Source organism: Rattus norvegicus, chromosome 2, assembly GCF_036323735.1.
Source record: "Rattus norvegicus strain BN/NHsdMcwi chromosome 2, GRCr8, whole genome shotgun sequence".
Classification (NCBI taxonomy): domain Eukaryota; kingdom Metazoa; phylum Chordata; class Mammalia; order Rodentia; family Muridae; genus Rattus; species Rattus norvegicus.
The window spans coordinates 112,735,098-112,746,993 of record NC_086020.1 but is presented as its reverse complement, the minus strand read 5'-3'; the positions used below and the strand labels follow the sequence as shown (position 1 = coordinate 112,746,993).

The window sequence follows — 11,896 nt, the reverse complement described above, 5'->3', positions numbered from 1 at the left end:
CAGAAGGAAATGCACTGTGTATGAGCACTGGGAAGGCTTAAATGGGTTGAAAAATGGTTGGAAAATCTGTGAAAATGTATGACTAAGCATGAGGCATACCTCCACAATGCAACCTGGCATGCCTCCTCAGTCTTCTGAAGGAAGAAAACAGGCTTGAGCAGGCTGCTAAAGAAGACCCAGGAACATCTTCTGCACCGCCAACCTATCAATGTCAGCAAATGTTCTGAGCCAGCGCTCTAGCAGACTCGAGCCTTTCATTTTATGCAGTTTATAACTCTACCTAGCTGGGCTTGCAGGCATAGGCCTGAGGGCAGCTTTATCACAAGTTCACAGCCTTTGTGAGAAGGGTTTGAGGTCAGCCTGGGAAACTTAGCATAGACCTTGAATCAAAATAAAATGTAAAAAAGGTGGTGGGAAATGGCTACCAACCTAGTGTGTGTGAGGGCATGGTGTGTGCAAGTGCATGTGTGTAGCATGTGTGGTGTTTAGTATGTAGTGTATGTGTGTGATGTCAGTTTGTACTGTTACTGACCATGTAAAGCTTGATCACTTGGTTAAAACCATAACTGAAGGAGCATATATTTGTACAAATATGTGCATATGTGTATATGTGCGCACAGACACACATGTATGCATCTATGTTTACATATGTTCATACTTATTTGCCCATGCTATACAGCAGAGCTTTGTGTGTACGAGTGAGTGCTGTGCCACTGAAGTGCAGCTCCCAGGCCTCTTTCAGCCGGGGCATGGAGGTGGGCAGGGCCTCGTGCATGCCAAGTCCTGGTCCCACTGTGCAGCTCAGGACGACCTTGGTCTTCTTGTCCTTGCATCTCCGTTTTTCAAATGCTGGGATGGTAAGTGTGTGTCACCCTGCCCCATTTGTTTGGTACCAAGGATCAAAGTGGAGGCTTCCTGCAATGCTGGACAAGCACTCTACCATCAGAGTTACATCCATTGCCCTCTTCTTTCGACCTTTAATTTGAAATTTTCAAGCCTAGAGAAGACCGGGAAGAAAGCATCAAGAATACTATGTAGTCCCATCTCTAAGACATCCTTTTTGAAAAACTAATACTCACAGTCATGGCATGGGCGCTGGGCACGTGCACACGACGGGTGGCACACTTACTTGCAAAAGCACGAGTATAAAGTTCAGAGGAGAGGTTTGTGGACTCAGCTCTCTCCTACACTTCTGTGGGTTCTGAGGCTCAAATTCATCATCAGGTTACAGTGTAGGCATCTTCACCTGACCAGCCCAACCCAACCATTTATACAAATATAATGTCATAAAATACCCAATAGTCTAAGTACAGACAAACCAGAATCGTGTAATTCCAACTTCATGCTTAATTTCCCCAACTGTCCCAGCACCCTTATTGTTATTTTTCATGACTTATAAATACTTTAAAAGTTTAATAGTTTGGAAGGGTTCATTTGTAAAATGTCTCTAGCACCTAGGTTTATCCGTTTCATTTTTATTAGATTCCACTGAGATATTCATGCACAAATGCTACCCAGGTGAGCATGTATGGGTGTCGCATCAGGAGGCAGAGATATCAGCTTGTCCTGTTGTCACACTTTGATCTCTCTTTACTATGGCAGCTAGCACATTCACTGTCATTGTCTCCCTTTCACCCAGTGTCTTTACCATCCAGTGGTGAACCCTGCTGGAGTCAGTTCCCACACTGGCGTTATCAGTGTTAATGTCGTTCATTTTTTGGTACTGTTTACATATTAGATAGAATCTTCAATACTAAACTAGGTCCTTTCTTTCTTGGGGGACCGAGAGAAAGAGAGGCCCTATGTAGTCCAGACTAGTTTCTAACTTGTTATGTAGTGAGGGGTGACTTTGAATTCCTGATCCTCCAACTCCATCTCCCTTGGGATTACAGGTGTGTGCCACCATGCTGACAAACTTGAGTCTTTAACACCACAGTAAATGCTCCTTCTGCTCTCAGGGCTACAACCCTTCAATACTAAAAGGAAGACAGATCTCTGAAACTACTAAGGAAATACATTTTAAGTACATTTCTCTTTAGGACTCCATTTTTCTTCATTTATTTTCTTTTTGATATAAATGAATCTGTCCTGGAGTTTTAAACCCTTTTAGACCCTAAGACCATAGCAGTCACAGGGCTGTTACTCATAGGAAGGAATACACTTCAGAAGCTAGAAGATGATGGACCCAGAGTCCCTCCCTTAGCACACCTGCCGTCATCCAACCTTTGTGAGTGTGGGATGCCTTACTTGGTTGTGTGCAGTGTGCAAGAGGGAACTGGATTCAAATGTCTGTTCTGGTGGGTTGTTCTTCCTGCTGTTGTTGTTCGTTTGTTTGTTTGTTTGTGGGAGGGGTTGAGACACGGATTTGCAGTGCAGGCCACGCTGATCTGGAGGTACTGATTTTCCAGCCTCAGTCTCCCAGGTGCTGGAATTGCAGGCTTACAGGTATTCACTACTGAACACAGCTTTGGTTTCTCGGGTTTTTTTTTTTTTTTTTTTCATTTTGTCTTTAGTGGCAAAGCGGGATTGAAATCTTTGTGGAGCGTCCACTCTTCTTCCTTGAGCCAAGATCTTGGGTTTCGCCTGGGTTGAAGAGAAGGTGAGGTGTGCACCTTTGACTTTGCCATCTTCTAGAAGAAGTCTAGAAAGTTGGCGCCAGATGGAAGCTCCCCAGGAGGGAGGAGCTCCCCTGTAGCCATAGCTACTGGTGCTTAGGTACAGTACCATGGCTGAAAGAAACTGGGAACAGGCACGTCCACTTCTGTTCTCACTGAAAGATGTCCTTGCTTTAACGGTTAACAAGAATCCAGCATCTCTGGAATCTGGATCAAGATGTCTCTGGCTCTACCTCACTCTTACTAGGTCATATTTAGCCGTGACACTCTTAATCACTAATAAAGTTAGAGTGACCTCTGTGTTAGTCTGAAATGTTACAGGCACGTAAAGTGTCCCCGAATTAAAAACAAAACATTCTCTCTTTGTTATCCTTTCCACTGTGTACTGTTGAATACTGGGGGTTGCAACAGTCTTTGTTTTCCAAACGTGCTAACAGAAGAGAGTGAGATAACCCACAGTGTGCTAACACACCACAGAGCGGCAACCTTGAGATAAGAATTAGAGGAAAAAGTCAAAACAGCACAGCCAAAGTTGAGCACAGACAAATCTGTCTTTCCTCCAGACCCTTTCCCCGAGCACAAGGCAACACCCTGGCCTCAGCATTCTCTCTGATGAACCTGAACTCACATATAGTCACCCTTGTGCAGCCCAAATGCAGACTGGACAGGCGATTGGCTTCATGGATTGACATGTTGAGTACTAGTGTGTATCTGCTTCGTCCAAATATCATCTGAAGTTGTCAGAGAGGTCATGGATATTTGCAAGGTACAGAAGACTCCCAAGTTCTGTGCCTTCCAGGAACTTCTCTAGTTTATGTGAAAAGAAAATAACCTAAGAACCCAGCTCTCACCACTGAGAGGAAACACGGGACAGCGGCCCTGTCAGATGGCCTGAGCAGCTTTTGTGGATTCCTATCTGGACCGAGACTGCTTTGAAAGCTGGGTCAACTCGAGCATCGAGCAGCAGAATGGCCACCATAGATCAAAAGACAGAAAGGGGGATGGAAGGAACTCTCCAGGGAGGGCCCTCAGGGAATCTTTATCAAACTGATCAAGGAGAGTCAAGCCTAGTGTTCTGAGGTGACAGACAAAAGAATTAATACTGTCTGAGCCGAACACAGGAACCCTGAAGAAAGGTGAGCTCAGGACGTTCTCCCAGTACAGAGCTGACTCCTGAGCATCTACACAGAGGAGTTCAGCTGATGCTCTCACCCAAGCACCTGGTGAGAGGAACGCTTGTCTTGTGAAGAAGCAGACTTGGAAAATCCAAGTAGTTCATTCTTCCTCTAGGACACAAACCCAGAAAGGGCAAAGCCAAAGTCAGATCCCAGCTCTGTCTGACTTAAAACCCATGTTCTGGGCTGACAAGAAAGCACTTGCCTCTAACCCTGGAAACCTAAGTCCCGTCCCTGGGCCCAACTTGGGGGAAGAAGAGAACTGACTTCTGCAAGTTGCCATGCTATGGAATGAACATCCTCCTGCAACACACACACACACACACACACACACACACACACACACACACACATACATACACACACACATACACACACACATACATACACACACATACACACACATACATACACACATACACACACAATGTAATTATTTTTAAAATGTATTTAATATATATGGTTATTTTGCCTGCGTGTATATATGTACACCACATGCATCCTGATACCCAAGGATGTCAGAGGAGGTGTCTGACCCCCTGGGTCTGTAGCACAGCTTCAGTTGTGAGCCATCAAATGGATGCTGGGAATCTAACCTGGGTCCTCTGGAAGAGCAGTCAGTGATCTTCGCCAATAAGACATCTCTCATGCACCAGTAAATGTAATTTGTTTTTTAAAAAAAATTAGGACTAGCTGAGCGTGATGCCTGTATTCTTTCCCCTAGGGAGACGGAGGCAGGAAGATCTCTGTAAATCCAAGGCCAACCTGGTCCCTGTAGCCAGTTCCCAGACCTTCTCTAAAACAGTAATAATAAATAGTTGTATGGAATTGAACTTTGAAAGGAGAGACTCGTTTACTTTAAACCGTTTAAGTTAAATATAATGAACAGTGGGCCACAATCTGCATGTGTGATTCTTGCTTTGTATTGTGGGAACTTTTGCTGGGAATGCGACTCTATTGTGCTCAGAGGATGTTGGCTTTATGCTGTAACCACCAGGCAGGTTGAGTTCAGAAACAATTAGCTCTGTCAGTAAGCCTTTGAGTCTGATTAAGTCAGGAAGTGGTCACTCCCCGAGACAGGGCAAATGAAGGGAGTTAAGGCAGCCACTCCAGAATGAGAAATCTCCTGCCCTCACTTGTCTCTGAAAAGTCCGGGGTTAGAGTCCCACATCTAACCCACATTCAGAGTTCACTCCTTCCATTCACCTTCGGTGGAACAGAGAGAGCATTGTCTGCAGGATCTTGTTTCCCATGTTCACGGTCATCACAACTACAGTCTCTAAGAAACTTCTGTTTATAGAGGCCTGGGCTGGGCTTGTGTTTTGGTAACAGATATCACAGAGCAAAGAGTCAGGCCGCAGAGGAAAATGAAGGGCCTCTACCAGGCTGCTGGCAGGACCCTGGTCACTCTGGGGAGCCTGAGCATCTTCTCTGGATCCATCGCCTTCTTCCCTGTCTTTTCCTGCAAGCTTTGGTACACAGGATGGAGCGTTTGGATTGCCTGTCCCATCTGGAACGGGGCTTTGGTAGGACACATTTCATTAAACACGCTGGCGTAAATGGTAGTGAGAAGAAAGGGGACATAAAATAACACACGATTTAAGAGCTTTCCAGGAATTCAAAGAAGTCTATAGTCCACAGAAAAGCATAATCCTGAACTTAGAGCAGGCATTTCTGTTAGTTGAATTTTAAGAATATAATTTTTCTTAATATTGTTTCATTTGTACTTGTATGTCACGTATACAACAATGAGTTGCTTGGGAAATTCTCATGGGGTAAAGTGGCAAAACCTGTAATCTCAGCATCTGGAAGACAGGCAGGAATTATGAGCTGGAGCCCAGCCTAGGTTATACAGGGAGGCTTTGATTATTATGTTGCTGTGAGCTGGAGGCCAGCCTGGGCTACACAGGGAGGCTTTGATTATTATGTTGCTGTGAGCTGGAGGCCAGCCTGGGCTACACAGGGAGGCTTTGATTATTATGTTGCTGTGAGCTGGAGGCCAGCCTGGGCTACACAGGGGGGCTTTGATTATTATGTTGCTGTGAGCTGGAGGCCACCCTAGGTTACACAGGGAAGCTTTGATTATTATGTTGCTGTGAGCTGGAGGCCAGCCTGGGCTACACAGGGAGGCTTTGATTATTATGTTGCTATGAGCTGGAGGCCAGCCTGGGTTACACAAGGGGGTTTTGATTATTATGTTTCTGTGAGTTGGAGTCCAGCCTGGGCTACACCGGGAGGCTTTGATTATTATGTTGCTGTGAGCTGGAACCCAGCCTGGGTTACACAGGGAGATTTTGATTATTATGTTGCTGTGAGCTGGAGGCCAACCTGGGCTACACACAGGGAGGCTTTGATTGTTATGTAGTAGTTCATCCCTTATAAACTGGTATCCCCACAGTGGACTTAGTTTTGACTAAGATTATAAATGTGTGAGGTAGGTTAGACGTAGGCTGAACATTTATATGTTAGGCATAGGCCAAGATAAATGAACCACGTCTCTCTATCCTGCCACTACCTGAGTTGGAAGGAGGCGGTCTGAAGCAGGCACAGTTATAGAGCTACAGGTGGAGGGAAGTGGCTTGCATGCAAGTTCTGACTTTAATGTTCTTAGGATGGGGATCGAGGCAGGAGGCTCAGCCAGTTAGTTCCTTCCTGCTCTTTCCCGTGCTCTGGGGACAACTGCCTAACCCTAAGATGCTTGGTGAGGATGAAGGCAATTGACCAAAGACTGGCAAGAGCATTGTACTTGATTGCTAGCAAACACCAAACCTTTCCCTTACCCTGTGCTCTGTGCAAACTCTCTGCTCGGAATCACTTGCTAGGAGTCCTACTCAGCTCCCTGGTCCCCATAATGCTGCCTCGTGAGCCTCAATGCCAGCCAGTTTACCCATATGTCTGTCCCTTCCCAATCATGGCTGCGATTTCCAGAATGCCAAGGCGTGTTCCACCCTAGGGCTTTGCTCTAGGGGCTCTGTCTAAACTCTTAAGTGTTTCCCCTTCTGTTAAAGGCGGGATCTTATGTACTTCAGGCTGTTCTAGAACTCTCTCTGAGCTTCTGGTCTTCCAACTCCCAACTTCCCAGTGTTGGGATCATAAGCAAATGGCGCTCTCAGTTTCTGTGATGCTGGAGGTCCAGCCAAGGGCTTTATGCTGAGAGACAAGCACTCAGTCAACTGAGCTATACACCTGACTCCTCCCATCAATTCTCAAGTAAATGTCACTTGCTCACCCACGCCTTCCCTCTTTGCCCTCTTTAAAACTGTAACCCCTTGGAGGCCAGCAACATGAACCAACAGATAAAAGTGCTTGTTGCCAAGCCTGAAAATCTGAATTCAATACCTGGAACCCACATAGACGTGAGAACCAAGTCCCATCAAAGGTCCTTGACCTCCACTCGTGTGCTGTGGTATCCATGTGCCCACTCCCCACCCCAACACAAATAAGTAAATGTAAAAACAAACAAAAACTCTTTAAAATTGTAACCCCTGCCCCCATCTGCCATTCCAGATCCTACAGCCCCGCCCTCATCTACATCACTATATAACTTGACTATTTACTAAGCTTTGTACAACAACAGGGGTTCAGTTCTTATTTTCTTTTTTACTCTATCTCCACAGCTTGCAACAAAGAGAGCTGCCTGCTAGATTCTGACAAAGTAGCATTTGATGGCTACTGTCGACTGAGTAGATGACTCCTGGGCCCTGAATTCTGGTGTCTCGGGATGTGTTATAGAGTTCAAATCTGATAAGTTTTCAAAGGACTACAGGTGAAATCTGGCCTCTATGCAGGAGAAATCTTCCAGAGAAGAAAGCAGCAGAGTGCTCAATTCTTTCATATCTAAATTTAGAACAGTCCTTTTTTTCCTCTTGAGTTTCTTACCAAGCCACGGTTTTGTCTGATGAAGGTCAGCACCAGAAGACCTCTGCCTTTGTCCACACCACCCCTGCCAATCACGTCCCGAGACGCTGCTGACGCACATCTTCCTCTAGTGAAGATGGCTTGTATATCTCAATCCAATTCCCATTTCCTTCACAATGACTCCGTATTCCTTTTGAGACTTATAAGACAGATTTTCTTATAGGTGACACAGTCCCCTGTACTTGTCCAGAGGTTTTTATTTAAGACTTACTAAGTCAGGCCCAAGTTTTGGTCCACAGACTCTCCTAATTCTGTTCTGAAAACCACATGGCTCACAATTTTTCTAGGCTGTCTGAGCAAAGTTATTTAAAGGTATCAGCTGCTAGGAAGCGTAAAGCCAGCAGGGCATAGTAGTTTCAGAGCCCTATTAATCCAGATTCAAGGCCTGCAGAGTAATTTCTGTTGAAGAGACTGGATCCCATGAGTTTGATCACAGGTTCCAGACCTAGAGAGTCCAGGGTCTTGGTCAGAAACAAGCCACAACCTGGCTCCCAGATCCTCAGTAATACAGTATCAGGATTCCATTGGAGCCCTGCATGCCAGGCTGCTATAGAAATGGCTTAGCAGTCAAGGGACTTCCATCTAACAGATAGTATCAAAGAAAAGCCAATGTTTGGCATAGATATAATACTGAAAGCAGATCTTAATGATCTACTGCACAATGGAGAGAGGAGACTCAGCACAGGGCAAGGTTCACGTCCAGATATTAGAGCAAAAGAAAGAATGTAGGTCAAGGGGCAGGGTGTAGGGTAGTGGAAAGAGGAAACAGCAAGGAGAACTTATGGGGATGCTTGCTGAGGGCCGACGAGGTGATGAGACATTGTCCTCAGGGTGATACTGAAGGATAAAGAGAAAAGTACATAGTCAGGGTCACCAAACATCACTGCATTGAAGAGAGGCTGCTCGCTGAGGTTCTTGGTTATGTTTCATTTATTTAATCCATTTATCATGTGTACGAGTGCACATGTGTGCCCTTGTGTACCTTGGAGGTCAGAGAAGAACATTCAGTAGCCCATTCTCTCCTTCCACCTTGGGGAATCAAACTCAGGCCTCAGACTGGCAGCAAGTGATGAGATGGCACGCGCTGAGCCATCACACAGGCACCCTACTCAGATTTGACAAGGAAGTGCAGTCTGGTCAAGTTGATCTTCGTCAGTGGTTAGTTTTCCGCTTAAATAGTCTAAGCCTTTTCATAGTCAGCTTGCCTAAAAACAACTTAGTCACCTCGTCACCCAAAGCAATCTTTTCTTCTCCAACTTCCTTTTCTTTGTGTTGGGAAATCAATTTCAAAGCAGGAATGACCTTTGACTCAATTTTTTAAAGTAGCCTCTTTAAAGACTGTTTATGGGACTCACTGGGAATCTAAGATGATAGGGTCAGTACTGGGGTGGCTCTGGGGATATATGGATATGAGATCAGTGTGGGGACCTATGGATGGCAGGGTTAGTGCTGGAGGATCTATGGATGACAAGGACAGCAGGGTCAGGGCTAGGTTAAGCTGGGGCTCAGCAGTGCCTGTCAGGCAACTCCCACTTACCAGCTCTGTCGGGAGGGAAGATATTCTAAAGATAGATAGATAGGTGCGCCCCTCCCTTTAGCCATTGGGCTATTGAAACAATGGGCCCCAAGGAACTGGAATCTCCCCAGGAATCTCATGCAGAGGGGAGGAGAGGCTGAACTGGTGACATCAGGGAAGGAACTTGTGTCCATTAAGATGGCTTCCCACAAGCCTGGCAACTTGTCAGACCACCGTGACAGATGGACTTGGATCTAGACAACAATGTATATGCCATGGGCGGGTGCACGCACGTCTTGGCCCACACTGTCAGCTATCCGTATCTCTTGTCCTCTGAGGATAAACATGGCTCACAGTGGGTCCTGAAGGCAACTTGGAGGGTTCTTCCTTGTTCCTCTTTTCAGCATGGCCACACTGAACAGATCACTTTTCTCTACTTCTCCCTACTGTCCTTTTATGTCACCTTTGGAGGACAGGTGACCTAGGCTAGTTTGCTGGTCCTGTCACGGGGGAGGCTTTGGCACTAAAACCTTTGATAATACTAGAGAGTGCCATGCTGTCAGCACTAGGCCTACGCTGCAGAGCAATGCCCTAAACCAGCCCTATTTAAACCACCTGCCAGGGGTCGTTAGATTTTTCCAATGTATGTTCCAATGTTCGCTTTTCCCTTCCTGCTCACTGTGTACCTTCTCCAACCCTACTTAGATTTTATGTCTAGGCAACCCTGGAAGCCAAACTGTAGAGGCTCTATGCATTTGAAGAGAATAAAACCAATATGCAGGGTAGCTGACAGCAGTTTCAATGGATAGGGTACAATAGACTAGAGACTAGTAGAATTTATCACATAGTAAAGATCTGGTACTAAATCTATTAGATACGAATTAGACTGATGGGACTCAGATGCAGCTCAGTTACTTAGCAACAATACCATGCATGGAACCCTAGGTTACATCTCCAGCACCACATAAACTGGGCTTGGTGGTGCACAATCTCAGTACCTAGGACATGGAAGCAGGAGGATACGAAGGTCTAAGTCGCTGCCTGAGTTGGAGGCTAACCTGGGTCGCATGAGTTGTAGCTACCCCAGAAGGAATGCAGATGCTCTAAGGGGACAGTGTGCCCCTCCTTTTGGCCATGAGACCATTGAAGCAGTGACCTCTAAGAATTGAGGTATCCCTGGGCATCTCAGACAACCTTGCAGAGAAGTCTGGAGCTGGGACAATAATGGACAAGAACACACCTTGACCAAGGCTGCTCACGTACGCCTGCCTACCTCCGGCTTTCTGATTAAACCTACACCTTCTAGTAAGTCCCTGGGGTTGAACTTGGCAGAGGGGGCTGGATCTCTCAGTTCTTTCCACTGTGAGGATGGGTGGCTGATGGGCGCCGAGGGTCTGAGCTGTGACCCTAATATTGCTGCTAACAAGACCTATCTTAAAATAAATAAAATAATTTAGGAAACAAACAAATAAAAAGACTTGTGATTAAAGCAAGATTCAAGATGTGCTGCTGGCCGTGAGTGGAGTTTAAGGTCTAAAGACCAGGGTCTTGCAGGGACCCTCAGACCTCACCCGTTGTGGTCCAGCTTGCACATAGCATCTGCACTCCTGTGAGTTAGGCCGGATGCTTCCTTTTCAAATGCCACCAGCATTACTTGGTGGTCCCCAGATAATCCCAGTATATACTGACCTAGCTTTTGAGGTCCTCTTCATCCCAGCATAACACAGCTTTCAACTCTGATTTTCTGCTTTTCCCTACCAAGCCTCCCCGACCGCCCCCAACTACAGGTCTGGAACCCCTCTGTCTGGGCCCCAAGCACAGTATAATTTCCTCACCTCTGCAGATGCAGGTCTTTAAGACTGCCCTCAGGTGTCATGCTACTGAAATTAAAGCCATCCTTCAGACTTGCTCTAGACTCTACTTGTCCTGAAGCTTAACACCTAAACATTGTGTGTGTGTGTGTGTGTGTGTGTGTGTGTGTGTGTGTGTGTGCACCAAATACTCGTTCTTGTCTATTTTTATTTTATTTGGTAAATGTACTGTTTTATGTTTAATGTGTATGCATCAGAGACAGAGGCAGAGAGGAAGGGAGGAAAAGAGGGAGGAAGAGAGGGAGAGAGGGGAGGAGGGAGGGAGAGAGGGAGGAGGGAGGGAGAGACCACAAGCTTAGGTATCTCAGAGGCCAGAAGAGGGCAGGGCATCAGAGCCCTGGAGCCAGTCTTTCAGGCAGGTATGAGCTGCCTGCCATGGGTGTCTGGAACTGAATTCAGGTCCTCTGTAAGAGTTGTATGCACTCTAAAGTGCCGAGCCTTCTCGGCCTCTTCAGTGAGGACATTTGTATGTGCACAATGTGCTGGGTTTTTGTTTTTGTTTTGTTTTGTTTTTTTTTATCTTTTATAGCCTCTTAGCCTCTTTCGAAAAGCAGGAGAGTATCTCCATGACAGTTTAACTTCCTGTTTAAGACTGTTTCAGTGGATAGTGTTCCTCATAGGCACATGGGTTTGAACACTTGGTCTCCAGCTAGTGGGAGTATTTGAGAAGGTTATGGAAGCTTTGGAACATGAAACCTGGGCTTTAAAAAGAAAGGCAGTCTCTCAGGACAGATCTTGAGACCTTATATATAGATCAGTCCTATTTCCTATCTGCTTCACAAGAATAGATGCAGTGTGAAT

The 11,896-nt window shown here is 46.0% G+C and overlaps 1 protein-coding gene across 7 annotated transcripts in view; it reads left to right on the top strand.

Moving 5' to 3' along the window:
• Positions 1-5,069: 5,069 nt before the first annotated feature.
• The window catches only part of Tmem212 (transmembrane protein 212), a 37,378-nt gene continuing 30,551 nt past the window's right edge, over positions 5,070-11,896 (top strand). For 3 of the 7 annotated variants that reach the window (XM_006232219.4, XM_039102862.2, XM_063282355.1), the window contains exon 1: positions 5,104-5,316. In XM_006232219.4, coding sequence (XP_006232281.1) covers positions 5,158-5,316 — 159 coding nt within the window. In that variant the 5' untranslated portion in view covers positions 5,104-5,157. Of the gene's footprint in view, positions 5,317-11,896 lie in introns of all 7 variants that reach the window. The other 4 variants (NM_001164439.1, NM_001164438.1, XM_063282354.1 and 1 more) reach the window with 3 other exon arrangements.